At 45.7% G+C, this 22,099-nt stretch overlaps 1 protein-coding gene across 1 annotated transcript in view; it reads left to right on the forward strand.

The window, feature by feature from the left end:
- The window catches only part of ETV6 (ets variant 6), a 186,363-nt gene that overhangs the window by 140,336 nt on the left and 23,928 nt on the right, over window positions 1-22,099 (forward strand). The window contains exons 4-6 of the mRNA XM_014959248.1: window positions 10,850-11,014; window positions 15,218-15,352; window positions 19,869-20,411. Coding sequence (XP_014814734.1) covers window positions 10,850-11,014; window positions 15,218-15,352; window positions 19,869-20,411 — 843 coding nt within the window. The remainder of the gene's footprint in view (window positions 1-10,849; window positions 11,015-15,217; window positions 15,353-19,868; window positions 20,412-22,099) is intronic.

Consider the following 22,099-nt stretch of genomic DNA (forward strand, 5'->3'; position numbering starts at 1 on the left):
CGCTGGAAGATTGAGATGACCCAGCTGATGATAGGTTAAGATGATAAATTGCTAAGAGGAACCATCTTATTTTTAGCAGCTGTATTCATTGCAGCTAGCAACTATTTCTTCAGTTTTTCATGTCTTTCTGGAGCGTTGATCAGGTACCTAAAACCGGAGCTTTCGGTTCCATCACCAGCATTACTGCCGCATACTGTAAGCATGGTAATAATCTGAGCACCCCTCTCCACAGTACAGCAATTAGGCAGCAGGCTAAAGACTTAAGTAAAACCATATGTAGGTCAAGACTACCAATATCAATTCATTTCTAATTACTTACAAATCTTCAACACCCCAGCCAGGGATCGAGGCCATGTTGTGTTAGGAGAAAGAAACAGCATATATTGACAGTTCATTCTAATACAGGGTGGTTTTTTTTTTTAACCTTAAAATTACTGTTGCCAGGATGCAGCAAGGAAGTGACCCAAGAAGTGGGAAGGAAAACTAGGTGTTAAGGATGTAAAGATACTCTGCATTTGTTCAGTTGTAAAGAGCAGCAGAATATAGTTCCTGGATTCAGTCCCTCCTGTAACAGAGTCAGTGTATGGGCAGGTGTCCAATGACTTTGTGCTTCACATCTATAAAACAGATATAACAATCTGATCTGCCTGCAGTTGAAAGGCACTCTGGAGTATTACTAATAGCAGTATCAGCAGTGGCCATATTCAATACAGCAGAACTGTAGGGAATGTTTGTTAGACCTGAATTTTGACCTGGATTAAGATAAATTGGTTTGAAACAATAAAGAGTTGCTGAGAAGAAAATCTAGGTTGCTATAATCTCCTTGACTTCTGCTTGCAAAACTGCTTGCTTCTGGCAGCGTGGGCTTCTGAGCTGCCTAACCCGTGCCATTGTCAGGGCTCAGCTCGTTTTGTTTGGGATATGGTTTGTGCACATACAAGGGAAAAAAGCAACAGAGAGACATTTCTTTCAGCTCCTTTTGGAAGGGAGCAGTAGGACAGCAATGTCTGCTCCATGGAAAATGGCCAAAAACTGGTTGAGAAGAAGTCAGGAGTGGATTAAGAGTATAACTGGGAGCAGATCCAAACCAACGTTTCCCCATTCCCCATCCCCCTGCCAGCTGCTTGCCTTGCACAAGCGGCTCCGGTAGGAATCCCATGGTCACCTGCCCTGCCATGGGCACCGGGCGGGCAAAGAGAGGGGTCTCCTGGGACCCGAGCAGGTTGTTTGCTGCCTGCAGAGACTGGTGGTAGGGGCTGAAGGGCTGTAGTCAGCTGAATGGCCACGTGCTGCCCGCGGCTCCCTGCCTCACTGGGAGGGCTCTGACCTTCCCCGAACGTGGTGCCCAGATGCAAAGAGCCAGCCTTCTCCCTGCCTGGAAGGAGAGTTCTTGTCGGGCTTCTAGGAAGGCTTTGCAAACAGCACGAAAGGAAGCTGGAGCCGTTCTGCGCCGTTCTTGAAAGCTCTTGGACGTGGCTCATGGAACGAGTGCCTAGAAAACAGGCTGGTCTTTTCATCACCTCTGCGGTCGCTCGCTTCTTTGGCTGGTAGCTTTTCCCTTCCAGACCTTCAAGCCCTGGCCACTTCAGCGTGCATACCGGCACCGTTTACTTAGACTGGTTCACCCTGTCCTGGGTGATTTCTTTTTTTAAGGCCACAAGCTGACTGTCAGCAGCAGGTAGACTGCTCCAGCGTTATAACATTTATTGTGGCTGATCCCCAAACGGGGCAGCTCACAGAGGAAAGAAGACTACATCCTAAGGTCCGCTTTTTCTGCAAGCTGACTCCAGATGATGCAGATAGAAACAGAAAGGAGAGGGGCAGCTGCTCTGGGTCAAATACTGATTTACAAGAAATGCAGCACAACCGGCCACATTAAATGACTGGGGTTGTACTTGAGGCTTTATTCTGACATCAGGTACAACTCTAAGGACTTCAGGAATTGGTCTGCAGTGTTCAGGGACTTTTCCGTTGCTGGGGCAGGGGGTCTTAGACATAGCTGAGTAATTTTGTGTTAAGAGACTTACTTCATATACTAACCTGTATCTGCAAAGAAAAGGTTATGGCTGTAGAGTGAGAAAGAATATGTTTTTCATGTTGAATTCTGTGGAGTGTGGCCTTCCCTCGTTCGTTTCCCACTTACAGAGACTTCAGATTTTGTGGGGTTTTTGTACCAGTGACTTCATCTGCCATCATTAATCAGCGAGCTATCTCAGCTCAGCAAGCTAATTTAGAGCCTTGCCTGTGCATTTGATCAGCAAATGCAAACCATGTGTAATGTCAGCAGGTCAGGGGAGGTGATGGAACATGGGATTTTCACCTCAGTTCCAGAAAGGGCCATAGTTGCTTCCAGGAAGCTGAGCTTGGCACTGGGTGTGGGGAATTGAAAAGATTTATTTCCCTGTGTGAGAGCTTAGAGCTTGATCATTCTAATCAAGCATTTTCCAATCAATATGTTTCTTACGGGCTTTCCAAAGGCTGCATTAGAAAAGCAGTTTTATTTATTTTATGACCCTGAAGCCCTGAGGGATTCGGGTGTCTCAACTTCCCGGGGTCTCTGTACGGAGAGGGAGAAGAGGAGGGATGGGTGACAGGGCACCAGGCTGGCAAAGGCAGCAGGGCACAAACCCGGCTTCACGAGGTTGGTTTCTGTAGACATCTGCATGCACAGAAGCCCCAGAGCAGACACGGTGCACAGAGCATTACCTGCACGTGTGCTCTACCTGTAATACCCTGTTCAACAGGACAGCGGGAGACATGAGCCTTTCATTTCAGATTACTACCGAAAAAGCTGTTTCGCCCTCTGTTCCCAGCAGTGCATGAAGCTTCCCAAAGCCTTGTCATCCTGATTACAGGCAGTTTCAGACCTTTTTAAAGGACACGGAAGCCTCACTGGGATCTCTCTACCTGCCCATCACACGGCTCCTCTGTTCCTTGTCCAATCGTTTTTTCCTTAACAAGACCTGTAAAGTGCATTTTCAACTGCTGCCATCCATTTCCCTCGTACCAGTTTGTACTCACCTCCCAAATAATTCTCTCTGAGGATTAGCCAGGATTAACCTTTTCCTCCTTTTCTACCTTTGCTTATCTCTGGGCCTCGAAACTGCGGAGCCAGCTCTGTGCTGTAGGACAGAGGAGTCCTCAACACAGAAAGGACATGGACCAGCTGGAACAGGTCCAGCGGAGGGCCACAAAGATGATCAGAGGGCTGGAGCACCTCTGCTATGAAGACAGGCTGAGGGAGCTGGGATTGTTCAGCCTGGAGAAGAGGAGGCTCCGGGGAGACCTTATAGCGGCCTTTCAATACCTGAAGGGTGCCTATAGAAGAGCTGGGGAGGGACTCTTTGCCAGGAGGTGTAATGATAGGACAAGGGGAAACGGTTTTAAATTGGAAGAAAAAAGATTCAGATTAGATCTCAGGAAGAAATTCTTTACTCTGAGGGTGGTGAGACACTGGAACAGGTTGCCCAGGGAAGCTGTGGCTGCCCCATCCCTGGAGGGGTTCAAGGCCAGGCTGGATGGGGCTTGGAGCAACCTGCTCTGGTGGGAGGTGTCCCTGCCCAGGGCAGGAGGGTTGCACTAGATGATCTTTGAGGTCCCTTCCAACCCAAACCATTCTATGATTCTATGAGTCTATGATGTGTCAGTCCCTGCAGGCCAGCACCAACGAATGGCCACCGCTTTCTCCACTGCCTGGGTTGAGTGGCACCTGCTGGAAAGAGCAAGTGGCCAGGCATGTCACCACCCATCAGACTTCTGTCCCACAGACCACCAGCGATGCAGGGTTTCTCCTGTGGTAGGGCTGCATCTCCCACAGGAATGCCAATCCAAGAGCAGCCTCAGACGGCACTTGCCTCAGCTGTCCATCTGCATGGGGAAAGCTAAGCAGGCCACAGCGCTCTTTCACCTCTTCCCCTCCTCTGAGGTAGAAGAATGGCTTCCTGAGGAAGCAAGGTCCTTCATCTTCCTGCCTTCACCCTCCACACAGAGGTAGAAGAGCCTGACGAGCTACTGGGCGCCCCGTGGGTGGGAACCTGCCAGCTCTCCAGCGCTCGCGGGAAGAGGTCGGTGCGGCAGCTCCAGCAGAGACGGCACAAAATTCCTGCCTGGGGAAGACCTCAGCGCCCAGCTTTGGGTTTTAATTTGACGTGGCCTTCAGCGTGATCGGCACACTGCTGTTGAGCTCAGTGCTGCAGCCCTTCTCGGGGAGCAGCACGTCGTGGTTTGCGCTGTCAGGTTCAAGCGTGATGTCAGAACAAGGGCCCTGGTCTGCAGCAACAATCAATACCTCTGAACAGGGAACCAGGGAGCAGCAGAGACAGCACCGCGGGACTATTGAACCGTAGTAATTTGAAGCAGCTGTGCAGCATTTTGCACTCTCGAAGCATTTCAGGTTTTAACTGGCCGAGCCCCATGACACTTTTTTACATTTTGGTAGTCTAGCTTTCCAAATGAAGAAGTGAGACAGAAGGAGGGGACTTTATAAAGTTGCTCTGGTAGAGCCTGGGAGAAGGATTTGAATCTAATCCTATGTGTTTCCTCCAGACCATGTCACCTTTACATAGAAATGAAGAAAAAAACACAACCTCGTGCCCCTCCTGCTTGACATACACTGTCATATGCAGAACCACATATTAGGCTTTACAGCTAACGTGGAAGAATGTTGTTAATTGATAACAAAAAAAAGAGAGCTTCAGTTCCTAAGGAGCTACTTGGCAGCAGACATTCAAGTCTTCTGAACTTCTCCATCATCGTTTTCCCCCTCAAGGCTCAAGTACTGTCCTGCAGTCAGAGCTGGCCTGCCTGATGCTGCCAGCGAGGATGCATCTGTCCCTGGGTGTCTGGAAACCAGCTGCTGAGTTGCACACCCGGGCCCCTTTCCTCTTCGCCCAACTGTGCTAAGTAGTTTTCGACGTGGGAGTGAGAACAATTCTGCCTGCCCTGCAGAAAGCAGGGATAAATGAGAGATCTGTCTTTACCCCCTTCTCACCTCCTCACCCTGCCTGCCCGGCAGCCAAGCGTAAGGATGGAGTGCCCAACCAAAGTGGAACAAAAAGTTAGATCAAACTTACCGTGAGCGCTGTTTCCGTCCCACGTGCTGTTGTGTGGTTACATCCTCATACCGAAACTAAAACGGAACAGCGGTTCTCAGTGGCACTGTACATCACACTTTGCATTGGAATTGTGTCTTCAGATTGTTCCAAAATGAGTCAAGGTGAAAACAGCCTACAGTACTCTCTACTTCGTGTTTTAGATGTATCTGTTACGTACACCGTACATAGCAACTCATACTGTAAAAAGCATACCCTGTCTTCCAAAGCAAAGAAGGAGATGATTTTGCAAGATTCGAGGTTGGTTACATCTCTTCAAAAAATAAAGTTGTAATCCCACCAGAAGTTTGTGGTCAGATGCAAATATTGCTGGTTGTGTAGTTTTGTGTAGAAGGTTATACTAGGTGAGTGAGCAGAGCACTCTGCTTTTCCAACCTCAAAGCCTGACCATGCTTAAGTTTCCTAAGAGGCTCATTGTCAAAAGAAGTGAACTCTTCAGAGACCATCAGGTTAAACTCCTCTTCAACAGGCCAATACATTCTGCTGTGTGCATGTGTGTGTCTACATGTGTATGTGCTTGACCAAACAAGTTTACTGGCTACCTCAAGGTGTATCATGGAATCACGGAATTGTCAGAGTCAGAAGGGACCTCTGGAGACCATCTGGTCCAACTCCCCTGCTAGAACAGGAACGCCCAGAGCACATCACTCAGGACTGCATCCAGGTTGGTCTTGAAGATCTCCAGAGAAGGGGACTCCACAACCTCCCTGGGCAGCCTCTTCCAGTGCTCCGTCACCCTCACCGTAAAGAAGTTTTTTCTTATATTTGAATGGAACTTTCTATGTTCCAGCTTGTGCCTGTTGCCCCTTGTCCTATCGTTGGAAACCACTGAAAAGAGTCTGGCTCCAACATCCTTCAACTCACCCTTTAGATACTTGTAAATAAGGTCTCCCCTCAGTCTTTGCTTGTCCAGGCTCCTTGAGCCTTTCCTCGTAAGGGAGGTGCTCCAATCCCTTAATCATCAATTACCCCATCGGCCCCTTGTCGTTGTACTTGGTTTTGCTAAGCAAGAATAGAAAGGAACAGAGAGAGGATTTCTCCTGCAGCCCAGATGGTTATCAGCTTATGCCCTGGAGCATGAGAATTGATCACTCTCACCATTTATAAGGTAGCTAGTGTAACAGGTGTTAGAAACAGGACTTCAGATGAAGAATAAGCAACAGAATTAGGTAATCTATTAAGACACCAGTGCGCCAGCCTGCGGCATTAGAAAGGTGAGCGTGAATTTTGCTCCCTGTTTAATTCATATGAAGCTGTCAGATGGTAAGTGTGTCTCCAAATTATTGTATTTTACTCTGCTGGAGGTCGTGCTTGGACGCTGGCAGAAGACAGCCTAGAGAATATGCTGGGGCCTCCCAGAGCTGTATTCTGACGCTTTACGTGGCTTTGTCTAACCTGCTTTCAGCTCCTGAGTTCAAGCAGGTTTTGCTGTTGTTTATTTTTACACTGCGCAGATAGGGAGACCAAGGTTGGGAAAGCTTGCCAGATTTCAGCCAGCGGAGCAATAGCGCAGATGGGAGCAGAGCCAGGTCTGACTCCCAGGTCAAAATTCACCCTCTGAAGTCCATGGCAACACTGGCCACTGAGAAGGCAGACTGGGAGAAAGGCAGCATCCCCCTGATGTCTGATCCACACCTACAGAAAGCAGCAAAGCCTTCCCACTGATTCCAACAGTCGGTTCAGCAGGCAAAACTCTGTCCTTGTTTTGTAACACAGCACTCATTTTCCTTACTTTATTCTGCTTGGTAAATATCTTTGTTAGTTGAAGACAATGCTGTTAGCTTTCACAGAGAATAAAACTGGAGAGATAAAAAGAGCCCATTTTCCTCCACCGTAGGCACGATAATAAAAGAGAAGATGGAGAGGGGAAAATAAGAAACAGCAGCCAAAAAAGAAAAATTGTATAAGCAGGATTAATTTTTCTTTCATGGAGAGTATAGGAAAGCATTTTCAGGACCTACTGATAGCTATGTATGCTGTGCTGTAAAATCCTTTCAGCTGCAAAGCCAACCCTCTCGTGCCCTTGTTTTCACAAAATCAACCGCTTCTTTTTAAGAAAGGGCAAAGAAGGTGGGATACAAGTTTAGTAAATGCTGTAGTGCACATGAAAGAATTATTTTTTGAATGGTGGTTTCAGAAGCACTTTCAGCAACGCTGGTCTGCGCCCCCAGAAGAGCCTCCTGCGACTGAACTGGTTCAGCCTCACAAAGCAATGGGCATGTAGTGGAGGCAGGTGACTAAAGAAGGCTTTTTCTGAGAAACTAACTTCCCAGGAAAGTGGCAGGGCAGGGTGGGGAGGGAAATGAGAGAAGAGGAAATGCATCTAGAGAAAAGCAGTTAACTTATTTTATGGCACTTTTTATCTTCCAAACACAATGTTAAGTCTTTCATTATGCTGTCACCCCATGGGCGGAGAGACGTGGCACGTTCACCTGCTCATTTTAGTGGTAGCCAAACTGAATGGAAAGGCTGCTTGCTGATTCTCAGTAACCAGAAGCCAAGTGGTCCTAGGTCATACTACTTTGGGGCTTTTCTCACAAGCTTCGGAGATGCTGCTGAAACCCAGCAGAGACCTGATTTGCAGTGTGAAGCGTTGGGTCGTTTTCAGAGTTGCCAGCTCAGCACCACGTGGCGTCTCCCAATGCATGTGGCTTATTTGGCTGTTCTGGGTCTAGTGCCAATCAATCTAAAATTCTCTCTAAACTTGGTACTTTTGGCATAGTTGAACTTAGGGAAAAAATCCACCATCACCCACACATGGGAAACGTCGATCTGTGTTTGTACAGGGAGTGATTTATTAATTCTGTTGTTATCTCTAAGGGAGCACACACATCATATGAAATTATCATATAGCTGTGTCCGTGTCGGCCTGATTTTCCAAGTGATGTTTTGTTTTGTTTTGTGCCTCATCTTGTGAAGTGCACATCAGAAGTCCAGTAAGATTTCCACATGACGGTGCTCCTTTGGGCAATTTATGACTTGAGTGGCGTGGCAAAGGGGGAGGTAAAAGAAACCACGCATGAGCATTTCAAGCACTCCTGAGACGGTCTTTTAAACCCTTTCATAAGTCATGGTCTGCCTGCGTCAAGTCTGACTTCTTTCTCATTTAGCTACAGTCAAAGGGCATGCTGCCCAGCAGCAGCCCGGGGTCTGGAGTGTGTTTTCTGCAGGAATAACTCCGTATTCAGCAAAAGATGAACCTCGCTGACATTTTAGACGATGGTTTACATGTTTCTGAGCAGATCTACACCTCACCCCAAGCCCTTCAAAAAGGACGGTCCTACAGAAAACTCTGACCCTAGTAATCAGACCCTAATTCAATAGGGGGAAGAGTATTTAAGTCCTTCATAAATAAATCCATGCTACTGCTTGTTTCTGTGTGGCACATTATACAGTGCTACAGGGGCTGTTGAAAGCTGATGGGAATTCTTGCTGCTGCCATGCAGACATCCCTTCCTTAGGTCAGCTCTGACCCTTTCTCAGGCTCGATCTCAATTCTTTTTCCGACTGAGATTCAGTTCTGTATGCAGCTGTGGCTCTGGGACTTTCCAAAGCCGCTGTCTGGGAATCTGGCATAGCAGCAGAATGCAATTCACTGCATGTGACCTCTTGCTAAAACAGAAAAAAAGGGTTGCCTATCTGTTAAAGGAGTAAAAACCAAAACAAAACAGAGCGGTACAACTCTCCCAGGTTTCTTTTAGTGCTTGGTAGGAGGAGGGTAATCAGATCTCAGAGAATGGTGTGCCAGGAAGGAAATTTCTTCCCATGCACAGCGTACAATCAGCCAGGTGCAGTATGAGGAAGGGAGGTTCATCTTCCTCTGAAGCATAAGGTATTAGCTCCTGCCAGAGGCTGTGTACCAGAGATCTGATCAGATACGGCAAATTCTATGTTCCTATGCACAGTGTGAAGCTTTCATTTCTACGCAACACATTGTAGCAAGTCAAACAATGAGTCATCTCACAAGGGGGAAGAGGAAAGAAAGCTTTTATCTCCCAGTGGATTGGAGATAATCTCTCTACCTGGGTATAAACAGCTCTTCACCATGCTGCCTGCTCTCCAGGGGAAGGAGGCTATTTTATATTGGTCTGTAATTGAATTGTCACACCTCCCAAGCTGCTCTGCTTGGACCCAATAAAGGCAGCAGGCAAAAGATCTTTGACTTTCATGGTAACTTGTTTGGGCCCCTGTGAGTAAACACAGTAGCCTAGGCTGTATATGCTGTACCAGCTGGCTGGGAGAAAAGGGAGTGCCAGATTCTCCTTGAAGCCCTGGAAAATCCATGCCCAAAACGAACATACCCATTTTACTGTAAAATAGCATACCACCCTTAGAGTTACCCTGGTAATAATTTGTGGCTATATAGGAAACACAAGCCAAAGCAGTGCTAAAGGTGCCACAGCCTCAGTGCTTGTTCTCCTCTCCAGCCTGAGAATAGCATCTGCTAGCGTAATGGCATCGGCAGGAGGGTGTGGGCCAGGCTGAATGCACCTTTCTCAACCGTATCCTCACTGATAACCATGAGACACTGTTACACAGGCTGTGCGAAGCAGCCCTTCTTTACAGACCTCAGCAGGCAGTGGGCACTTGCAGCCCAGAAGGCCAATCCCATCCTGGGCTGCATCAAAAGATGCGTTGCCAGCAGGTCCAGAGAGGGGATTCTGCCACTTTACTCTGCTCTGGTGAGACCTCACCTGGAGTATTGTGTGCAGGTCTGGAGCCCTCAATATAAGAAGGACATGGACCTGATGGAGAGGGTCCAGAGGAGGGCCACAAGGATGATCAGGGGGATGGAGCACCTCTGCTACGAGGACAGGCTGAGGGAGCTGGGGTTGTTCAGCCTGGAGAAGAGGAGGCTCCGGGGAGACCTAATAGCAGCCTTCCAGTACCTGAAGGGAGCCTACAGGAAGGCTGGGGAGAGCCTGTTTAGAAAGGCCTGCAGTGACAGGACGAGGGGCAATGGCTTCAAGCTGGAGGGGAACAGATTTAGACTGGAGATGAGGAGAGGGTTCTTCACTGTGAGGGTGGTGGAGCACTGGAACAGGTTGCCCAGGGAGGTGGTTGAGGCCCCATCCCTGGAGATATTCAAGGAGAGGCTCGACGAGGCCCTGGGCAACCTGGTCTAGTTGGGGGTGTCCCTGCTGACTGCGGGGAGGTGGGACTAGATGGCCTTTGGAGGTCCCTTCCAGCCTGGACCATTCTATGATTCTATGATTCTATGATTCTATGATTCTATACGTAGAGGGAAGTCTTGCCATAGCTCTCTAGCATCTGGCTACTTTTTGTTATTCTTGATGGGTGACAAAGGGGCATGAAGAGAGAGCACGCCTCTCTGCTATGAAAGGGTGCACACCGAGGATGGATGGGGCCAAGGACTTCGCCTCCTGCCTGCTCCGCGCCTCAGGAGGAGCAGCTGGAGGAAAATCCCATTTCACAATGGAAACCTAGAATGAAATAATGTCCTAGAAGCTTTTTCTCAGGATGCTGAGGCAGTTCTTGTTTCTCGACATGTCACAGATAAACCAAGGTGCTTAAACTAATGAAGTGTTTCACAGTCCAGTGCTTAGAATAATTCTGTGTCAACGTGACGTTCCTCTCCTACACCTTCCCCCAAGACTTTGGGGAGAAAGAAGGATGTTTGCCTATATTCTCATGATTCTGTGATTGGCTGATGTTTGCCTGTACTCCCATGCCTTGTCTCCATTGGGTAACACAATCATGGTCTCTTCCTCACACAGGTTTGCAGCCCGTTTACTGGAGCAGGGATGATGTGGCACAGTGGCTCAGGTGGGCGGAGAAGGAGTTTTCCTTGAGGCCGATTGAGAGCAACACTTTTGAGATGAACGGCAAGGCTCTGCTGCTCCTGACCAAAGAGGACTTTCGATACAGGTCTCCTCATTCAGGTGAGGATTACTTAGAGAAACTGTGATTGAAAAGAGAGAGGAAGCTGCAACGAAATCTGGAGAAGGTCAGAGGAGGACACAGTCACATTTGTTGGCGGGGACTGGTGGGCAAGGGGAGAAGAGAGGGGACAGACACACTTTTATGAGGCAAGGACAAAAAGGACAAGGAGGGAGTGAAATCCTGATACACCTGACTTGTGGGCAAATTTGAATGCAAATCCAAACCCAAACATCCAACCTGTTTCTAGTTAAAACTCCCTGCAGAACTCCCAGAAAGCAAGCTTCTCTGGCAGCACTTTGTGGCTTCCAGCTCTTCCCTGTAAAGGCTTATCTTTTCACAGACCCAACTACAGCAGCAAGTTAATCAAGTGCTGTAGCCTCTTAAGAACCCCATATTAGCATTCTGCCTCACAGTTGGCTTGGCTGACGCTCTGCTAAGAGTGACTGCAGAACTCCTCCCCGGGGGATCTTTCCTCTATTTTACAGCCCCTGTGGGCTTTGCCTTACTTTACCATATTCTCTCACGTGCTGGAGTCCAGCCCAAGGCACAGCACAGACAGGTGTGTGAATCAGTCTGCCTATTGCTCAAATTATGTCTTCATTTATTCACAAAGAAGTTTTAGAAATGTGTATGTTCCCTGCCTGTATTTATATCCCCTGCGGTCTGTCTGCTCCACTTTTACAGTCAGAGTAAGCCTCTGCCCTCCTTTGTCAGGGATGTTTAACTAAATATGAGTTATTGGTTCTAAATAAGAGTTGTGAGCTTTTCTTTTGTGACCATACAAGGTACTTCTGTTAAATACAAAGTCCCATAATTCAATCACCGTAGGTGATCAAAGAGTTTGGACTGAGCAGTGACAGAATTGCTGTTAGGAGGCTTGCAGTGCAAGGCTCACTCGGTGCAGCAGTTCAGCTGGTGCTGCTTACATCCAGCTGATAAACAAGCCGTGGCACTAATTCTGCATCAAGCTGCTTGGCGACTCCCTTGAATGCACCCCCACAACCGTCCTCCTGCAGAATATACACTGACGCTTACATTCAGTGTATACGAAGTTCTTTAAGCGTGCCCTGCCTCACAAACTGACGCTTAGGTTCAGTGTATACGAAGTTCTTTAAGCGTGCCCTTTCATATCCAGGACTAATTTTGTATGGAAGGAGATGCCAAACGTTAATGTCTATTGCCAGTGTAATACAGCAGTGAAAACCGATGCCTAGTAACGTCTTTTTTTTTAATTCTTGTATACCACACTGAATCATTTCATTACAAAATTAGTCCTCCTTAAGGCAAAAGGAGGACTGAAAGTTGGGGATGTGGGCAAGGACTGTAAGGGACACCTTTTGGATCTTGTCTGCAGCTCCCCATATCGTCCCAATGCCTTGCTGCCTACAAGTTATGCCCCTGCTCGTCCCCTTGTGTCCTGTAAGGGCACTTGAAATGAGTAGGATTAAAATGTTTGTAGGCTGGAGATAGAGTGTTCCCAGAGAAGAGCCTCTGGCTTGCAAATCCTCCCTGTATGCAGAAGGTTAAGCTCTTATTTAGCTAAATTTGGAATGAAATAACCAAACTAAAGGCTTCCTCCCTTGTTTTTTCTCTCCTCCTTCTCGCCAGGTATTCCTCACCGATATAAGCCTTCTAGAGGATAGCTGATTCAGTCCCTAAAAATTTAGATGACTGTAGGTAAAGGGACATTACCTTAACATTTCCCAGAAGTTAACTATACGTGAAATGTAAGAACTGTGAATTAATGTTTGCCATAGAGGTGTTAGGTTTTTCAGGTGTCGCTACATAAAAGCCGTATCCTTTCCCTCATGGCGAAAGCCGGAGAACCGCATCCACTCCCCACAGTGGTCCTAGCAATAAAGTGGGCTCACAGCCCCACTGGCAATAAAGTGGGCTCACGGCCCCACTGGCAATAAAGTGGGCTCACAGCCCCACGGCTATTCTTCTCTTTGGGGCTGGCCAGGGAAGGGAAAGAGCAGAGGAGGTCGAGAGTGAAAAATGCTTTTCACCTTCTGAACTAGCATCACAGCGTCTTGGTGCTGCCGAAGCATAACTGTTTTTTCAGGTAAAAAAAAAAAAAAAAAGAGGCAGCCACCTTTATGGACTTTTTCACTAGTCTGTCAGGCCAAATCAAGAGAGGTACAAATTTGCTACCTTACTACTTAGAGTTTTACGGCTCTAGTAACACTAGATTAAGCCACTATTGCATTCAAAGATGCAAATTCTGTGGTAAAATCACTTTTTAGCCTTTCCTGTACTAAACATGGAGAAGGTGACCGGGTTCTCGAGGCTTTGCTTTTAATTAGATTTTCAGGTATTGCAATCACCTTTTAAAAATGGCCTAAAGTCACTGCTGAGACAATAAAAGCAGCCAAGATGCTAAAAATAAAGGAAACTGAACTATGGAAAGCAGGATGGCTTTAGCTGTTTTATGCTAAGACACTAAACTTGCTCACAAATAGAGCTTTGGCAGTTTAAAGAGACAAGGGATGAACGGCACAAAGCTTACAATCTCATACGAACGACTACTAAAAAATCCCCAGACACTTGAGAAAACTCTCCCAGAAGATCCAAGGTCTCCTAAGTGAAACTTCACTCATTTCCTTTTTAGATAATATGTTATTGCTGCAGCCTGTTCTTCTGTAATATAAGCAGTGACAGAAAGAAGGCAGCAAGCAGAATTAAAAGTCAAGAGACTTCCTACCCTGTGTTGTACAAATTTTCACTTTGAAATGTGCATCCAGTTACACCAGACAAAATGTAGAAGCACCTAGATGTTTCATGTAGATGTTGTTGGAGGAAGGGCATCAGTAGAAGATGTAATAGATAAAAGGACAAAATAAGCAGTTAGTCCGTTGGTCTCCTAGACATTGTGGTGCTATGTTCCACTGAGGAAAGCTAGAACAATTCTGGGGCTAGAAAATGGGGCTGTCCACTGAGGAAAGCCAGAACAATTCTGGGGCTAGAAAATGGGGCTGGGGGACATGAGGAACAGCCTGCCTTTAGACCAAAAAGAAACAAGCCTATGGATCCATTCATGTGAGAACATATCAGCTGGGTGCAGTGCAATGTGCTGCAGACACTTCTGTGGAAGAATGATACAACAGCAACTAACAGGCTGTATTTGCCCATACGGAGCACCAAGGCTGCTGCGTTTTGTTCATTAGTCTGCATCGTACCCGTGGTCTAATATTGCCTGTTTCATTGAGCTCCATACACATTCTGGTAGCTAGAAATAACTAGCTTTGGGGTCCCTTTTGGGCTTTTCAGGAGTCCAACCCATGACACCAAGAGCGACGTATAGAAGTTCCTACAGCACCCATAGCGCTCGAGTATCTGCAGGAGTTGTCACCACAGCAAAGGTGTTCAGGATAGTTAAGTCTCTCAATTCTTTTCAAGTCTTTGAGTCTGTCCCAAAGTAACTTCTCAAACTGAGAGTTCTTCCTCCTGTGGATTTCCTAGAATGAAGTATCTTAGTAGCACACTGCCTCTGCCCTTGAGGCACCAGTGTTGCATGGAGAGGCTTTACGGCATCTTTACTGCATCTTCTGCCTCCTCCCCCCATAAAGCCTAAATTCTTCAGTAATTAAAGAAGAACACCGTCTTTGCTCCCAGCAACTCACTGCATAAATTACGGGCTCTAAGAATTCTGTGTCCTAAGGTGTCTATCCAAAAAACTGAGGCTGTGATGAGAGAAGGTAGGATGCTCAACTAACTACTGCTTGTAAAGGTTTGGAGCTCTTGGATGGTTCCCAGCAACTCACTGCATAAATTACGGGATCTACAGGCTCTAAGAACTCTGTGTCCTAAGGTGTCTATCCAAAAAACTGAGGCTGTGATGAGAGAAGGTAGGATGCTCAACTAACTACTGCTTGTAAAGGTTTGGAGCTCTTGGATGGGCAGTCATGTGGCCTGAAAAAACCTCTGTATTGGGGTAATAAAAGCCATGTCTTATCATTCTCCCATTTTTCCACAGTCACACACAGAGGCGTGATATGCAGCCTTTCTTTTTCTTTTTTTTTCTTTTTTTTTCCTTTCAGGGAAGAACCTTGCAAAACAGTGAAATGAAGGATTTTACTGCAAGCATGTTGGGGTCTGAAAATAGCACCCAGGAGCCATGAATTCATGCATCAGATGGCTAAATGAGTCTTCTCAGCAGTATGTTGGTGTTCATTTCCTTTCTCCTGCTGTTTGTCTTCCAGGTGATGTTTTGTATGAACTCCTTCAGCATATCCTGAAGCAAAGGAAAGCTCGTATGCTCTTCACACCTTTCTTCCACCCTGGGAACTCTATCCATGCTCAGCCAGAAGTCATATTACACCAGAATCATGATGAAGGTAACTCTGTCTCATTCTTGTGGGAGCTGCTGTTATAGAGGCGAGTAGGGTAAGGCTGTGAGGAATTATGTCATTTTCTTGTTCCAAAGTTACTTAAATAAAGCTATTCTCCTCCCTTTGTCTCCATAGCTTAGGAACAACCAGCTGGTCTGGGGAGTCAACTGTCCATTCTCCATTTATCTTCTATTATTTTGTCCTGTTTCCAAAGCCTGCTTAAAAGCTATGCCAGATGTGGATCAAAAAAAAATACCAGGAAGTTTTATTGACCCTGTTGATTCATTTATCCTCATTCCTAACTAGGTAGCCAAAGATGTTTCATGGACTTTTAGTATCCTGGAGGTGCAACTAGATGCAATTGTTTGCAGAGCAAGGGAGAAGGCAGCCTTGGAGAGGAACATGTAACTCAAAGTCACTTCAGCCTGCAATCTGTCATCGCATCCTAGCGCTGGGTGCATCTTGTTGCTCAGCTTTTGAGCTGATTGAGCAATTCATGTTGAGAGAAGGGTTTTTTCTGCAGATTTTCTCTGATTTTTACTATCAGAATTACTTGCTTATGTTATTAGTTAGCCTTCTAGTACTATCCATACACACTACGGCTGTCAGAGGTGGTGAAGAGAGAATAGATAGGTTTGTAGAATTGCAGATTTGGTCTTATTTTACTCATTATTAGTTCAGATCAAAATGAAAGTATGCTTCCTTCAATAGAAAATGGAAGGTTTATTTTATTTAAAAATATACACGCTCAAGTACTTCTTGGTTTTCTCCAATAACAGATAAATATAAAGCCTAAGCCTTTTGAAAAGTCCTTTCCAGGAAAGCATCAGGCAGAATTCACTTTTTCAATTAAATTCAAGGGAAAAAGTAGTGTTATTTCTTTTTTAAGTAAGGAGAAGAGAACAGAAGTTAGTTAGGATATCACAGAATCACAGAATCACCACGGTTGGAAGGGATCTCTGAGATCAAGTCCAACCTTAAAAAAAACCAACCAACCAACCAAAACAAACCAAAACAAAAACAACAACAAAACGCCCTAGTCTCTGCTAACTAAGATGCACAGTTATTTCAAGATTCAACATGGTATTACAAGAGAAAATTTAGGTATACTGTCAGACCTGTTTAAGTTGCCCATGGCCAGCTTGAGCAAGCCAGAATCAAATGGCACCAGCAAAACCCTGAGACTAAGCCAAGAACAGGACAGCAGCAGGTGGAATAAGGACACTCCAAAGTGTTTCCACACAGCTGTGTAAATATTTCAGATTAGAAGAGGGTGCTATAGGTCAGGATGAGGTTAAATTGGCAGAGTTATGCAAGAGACAATTGCCTAGTGTATTAAGATAGCCACTTTCCAGAGACCATTATAAACAGCGTTTTTTTCCTGAAGCTTGGCATTCACCCACAAATGTTCCCTTTCTAAATTTCAAACAGAAATACTAGCTGCCCTCTCAGACACCCCTACATTAAAGATATGGAGCAACTTTCACTCTAGAGAGGTTTTCACAGGGATGTTGAGTTGGCGTTTCACATGCGTCACTTAAAACGTAAGTCCTTTGCAATCTAGTCCAACTTCTGTCAGAGCACAGGATGATCAAGAAACAACTTTGATGTCTTCCTCACAATAGTCTGGCTACTGATAGTGCCACTGTATTTGCTTAGAGAACTCTGTGCTATTAATTAAAATGTTTCTTTGTAATGAGAAATATTAGTTCTTGTTTTGCTGGGAGAAGAACATAGGTATATAATGGGCTTTTTTGCCCATTATATACCTATGATCCTGCTTTTAATGCTTTCATTTTAAGTTAATTAGTTCAGAATCAGGCGAGACCAACATTTACATCTAGTGGCTTTTTACTAGCTTAAGCAAAGTGGGCCTGACTGTTTGAAATCAGCTGACAGCGGTTCAGAATATCTCCAAGCTGCATTGGCCTTGGCTTGGAATCTGCCCTGTGGGCATCGGTCTCTGTCCCTGTAGAGGGATGAGCAATGGAGAGTGAGTGAATTACCTACATCTCCAGTGGTCCTTTCTGAGTCAGCACTGAGTCATTTGGTGGGTTGCCATACAGGAAGCTTGCACTGTCATTCCCTGCACTTCTTTTATGGGTAGGCACGGAGTGCCAATCTTTGGGATTGTCCTGCCGGCAGTTGCTCACTCCCAGAGTGGGTGAGTGCAGCCTCACCCGTCCCAGTATGGATCAGACAGGTCAGCAATTTTCCAGGGAGCTGAATTCCCTTGCACAGCTTTCCCTTCAAGAAGAGTGTTGGTCACTCAGAACGAAGAGCCAGGCTGATGAGTGAGTCTATTCCTGCAGAAAATGGTATGCCGTATGTGCTCGACTTACAGTCATCAGATGTGCCAAGGAATGAATGTGATGAGGGTTTTATTCTGTTCAGGGTCATTTGTGGCAGTGGAACTGCTTGGAGCTGAGTTTGAATTGTTGTGTGGTTAACAGCAACTTCGGCCAGGAGGGGATTCTTTAGTCAAGTATTAAAAGAGAAAGATCTTGGAGGAAAGTGAACAATAGTCTGTATCCATTTGTGTTTTTTCCTCTTGCTGCTTTTTATAGAGTTCCTTGATCTTTACCTCCTGTCCACCCTGTCCTGCTTTGGGATCAGCACGGTTTGGGAGCAGACAGGTAGCCCTGCTTCTATTTGGAGTTTGACAGAGCCAGCTCATGTTTGCAGAGAGCTTGGTGGAAAGCACAGCAAGGCAGTCCTTTCTGCTTTCACGACAGCTGTTCCCCACAGCCAAGGCACTTTAAATAAGTAGGACAAACAATACAACATTCTGGTCTATATTTACAGGCCAAGAACAAGCACAGTGCATGTGCAGGGATGGGGGTGGATGGTGTGTAGAAGATCGGACACTGAGTAAAGTCTAGGGGTTGGTTTTCTTTCTATTGTGGCAAATAAATGAGACTTGAAGAAAAGACAGCCACAGAGGTAGGAACGGTTGTAAATTAATTCCTCTTTGATCTTCACGTCATTTGGTCTATCCCACACTAGCTGGCCACATTATATTTAAAGCTGTTTGGGTTTAAACAAGAACGATAAATAGCTCTGGAGTTTCATGTCCTCCAGCTGTTTCATTGTGAGTACCTTAAATAGTTCTATGAGTGCATTTTTCTTGTCTGGGACCACAAGTGTCTGAAAAAAGTGTTCTGGAGCCACATAGTTTCTGCCTAAAATTTCCAGTTTTCCTGTAGGCGGGCATCCTTGTATAGATGAACAGCCCATTGGGTAGGGAAAAGGGTTGATGCTATGTCACTGCCTGGCAGTACATTCTCTCAGGACTAGAGCTTTTCCCGTTCAGGCATTTCCCTGAGTAAGTGCTGGTCCCTCTCTTGATGCCTGCCTGTGTTCCAGGGCAGCAGGAGCCCCTGGGTCATCACCTCGACAGGGTCTTCAACACGTATCGCTGCCTCGACAAGAGAGCAAGAGGATGGTTAAAGAGGATCAGAGCAAATGGAGTGAACAAACAGGCAGCCACAAATAGCCAGCTACTTTTTTCAGTTGTTGACATGTACCCAGCAGTTTCCTTCTCTTATCATCCAAGACTTTTAACAAAAAGCACTGAAATTTGATCTTTGTTTTTCAGATAAAAACTTGTTAGTCACTGTACTTTGGTGGTATTTTCCTCTTTGTCAGTAATTTCCCAAGTTGATGGCCTTAGCTAAGCTGAAAGTTTTCACCATTTACATCAAGTATTTCATTTTGTGAGAGGATTGTTAGTACATGAAGACATTGACCTAGAGCCATGATTTATTTCCCCACTACTGTTAAGAATCACAGCTGGGGAAATATGCTCACGCAAAAGTGATGCTAGAATCTCCTGCTGAAGAAATTAAGTGCTTATATGGGACAACCCAGGAGCAGACAGCAGAGACTAAATAAAACAAGGTGAAAATATCCTTATGAAGATGTTACATGCTCTTAAAATCAAGGCAGGAATAAAATTTAGCTGGTGTTTCACAAAGAGCTTCCTACCAGTGGGTTTTTTTTAGGTAACTCAGTCCGTATTTCAGACTAAGATATTCTTTACCTTGACCCAAGCCACTGCCATCTAAAACTTACTACCCAATATTTTCCTGGAGACGCTTTCCCTTTTTATCTCTGCCCTCTATCTTACAGTGCTCATCATGGTACAATAACAGGAACCAGATGTAGAGACATGAATGTCAGGAGATAAGTTTTGAAGCATTTGCACAGAAACACAGTTGGTACAGCTGAATCAGATCGTACTTTCTTCACGTGTGTTCCAGTAAGCTTCTCAAAATGAGATTTCTCTTAGCACATTCCCCCAGGAACTACCTTTACAGGGTGGTGGAGGGAGATTGTTTTCATGGTACTGATTTTATTCTGTGTAGTAATAATTGTCTGCATTTATATGACGTAGGTCACACAAATGAAAACATTTCCAAGCTGACAGCAATACCCAGTGAGCCCAACTAGCAGTTTGACAGTTAGATCCGATACCTTGATCACAGTATAGACAATCTGTTTGGTTTTTTTTTCTCCACAGATAGCTTTGTCCAGAGACCTTCAAGACCATCCACAGAAACAGTCCACCACAACCCCCCAACCATTGAACTGTTGCATCGTTCTAGATCACCCATCACCAACAACCACCGTCCATCACCAGATCCCGATCAGCGGCCACTGAAGTCCCCTATGGACAACACTATCCGTCGCCTCTCCCCAGCTGACAGGGTGCCAGGAACAAGGCATCAGCAAGAGAACAACCACCAGGAGTCCTATCCTCTCTCAGTGTCCCCGATAGAAAACAACCACTGCCCACCTCCTTCTGAGGTGCTTCAGAAGCCCTCCAGCCCTCGCCAGGAGAACACCAGGGTCATCCAGCTGATGCCCAGCCCTATCATGCATCCTTTGATACTGAACCCCAGGCACTCCGATTTCAAACCACCGAGGTTGTCCGAGGATGGGCTGCACAGGGAGGTAAAGCCAATCAACCTGTCCCACCGAGAAGAGTTAGCTTATATGAACCACATCATGGTGTCTGTATCCCCCCCTGAGGACCACGCAATGCCAATTGGAAGAATAGCAGGTACGTGACATTCTCTAAGCTACACCAAAGTTTGACACTCTTCATTCATAACTAACTACGCTGTGCACGAAGAGCTTCTCGTTTCCTTTTGCTACTCTGTGACCTCAGGAGTTTACTGGCATTCTGCAAGTTTCACCACATCTGTGGTTTAGCCAGTTAAATATGATCAAACCAGTTTCATGGCAGGTAAGCAAAGGCGCAGGGTGACTTGCTGGTGACCACAGAATGCGTGATTGGTACTGAGACATTTGTGTCCTGACGCTCACTGCCTCTCTACCCACTGGCAACCCATCTGTGCATGAAGAGCTTCTCGTTTCCTTTTGCTACTCTGTGACCTCAGGAGTTTACTGGCATTCTGCAAGTTTCACCACATCTGTGGTTTAGCCGGTTAAATATGATCAAACCAGTTTCATGGCAGGTAAGCAAAGGCACAGGGTGACTTGCTGGTGACCACAGAATGCGTGATTGGTACTGAGACATTTGTGTCCTGACGCTCACTGCCTCTCTACCCACTGGCAACCCATTTGTTTCCCAGGGTCCCCATCTCCAGCTCCAAAGCCTTGTCCTGCAAAGAGGCAGTTTTCCAACCCTTGCATTCATGGTAGCGTCCAGTTCTATGGAAAGAAAAGAAATCCTCTGTCAGTGACCTTTGAGATAACACAGTGTCAAGCCTGCTAGTATGGAGACTAGAGAAATGTCACCTCGGAGTCCTACTTCATAGCTTTCCTGTGCTTCTCACACTAGGATTGTCCCTTTTTACGGAAACAAGGTTGCCTTTGTCCCACGCAAACCACAGGCATTGTCTCACTTTTGTTATCGTAAATAACTGACATCACAACAGCTGAATCAGGAAGCTGAGGTTACAGAAAATGTTTTTTGTACTTGAAAGGGAACTGTAAATAGATCGGGAGAGGGGAAAGGGGAATCCAACCACTTCAGAAATATGCTGAATGCCCCAGTAACCAATTTCTTTTGAGAGATGTAAATACACACCACACCCAAAAACATTCCATGCATTTATGTCAGCAGCGAGCTAATGTGATACCCAGCTCCTGTGGGGTATTACACATGTCCACAGAGGTACATTTTTAAATATCTTGTTCTTTTTTGTCCTTACATGCCTTAAATTTTTTACAGATATGGCGCTCCCTCAGCTTTAATGAGGAAGATTTTCCATTTTCTTAAGACTTACCACTTTAAATTCAAAAGATACATATCTCACCACCTAGTCAAATATTAAGCACAACAATAGCCATGATGCTTTCACATAGTAGAGAGATGGGTTACAGAGTTGGTCTTCTGACATTTTTGCCTAGCTGACATTTGTCTCTCTTCTTTTGATTTTTATTACCAACACTATTCTCAGAAAGTTAAGACATATATTTAATGTTATGGTGGAGAAGATACCCTACTGGTTGCATCACTAGAGATTTCCTTCCGAAAAGTACTGTTGGAAGATCAGGGCCGTTGTTAATTTTTATTTTTCAGAAGGAAAATGAAGCCTAGACTGAAAAGAATATAAGAAAAAAAATGGGGAGCAGGTGGTGGTGTAACTTTTAAATTTAAACCCAAGAGTTTTCTTACATAATTTGGAATCTTTGGTTTCTGCACATTGTGCACTGGGTCCAGTGACACCAGTCCAGTAGCTAGTACTCCCACACCTTCCCATCCCTATGTCGTTTGCAGGG

Source organism: Calidris pugnax, unplaced genomic scaffold, assembly GCF_001431845.1.
Source record: "Calidris pugnax isolate Ruff unplaced genomic scaffold, ASM143184v1 scaffold298, whole genome shotgun sequence".
Classification (NCBI taxonomy): domain Eukaryota; kingdom Metazoa; phylum Chordata; class Aves; order Charadriiformes; family Scolopacidae; genus Calidris; species Calidris pugnax.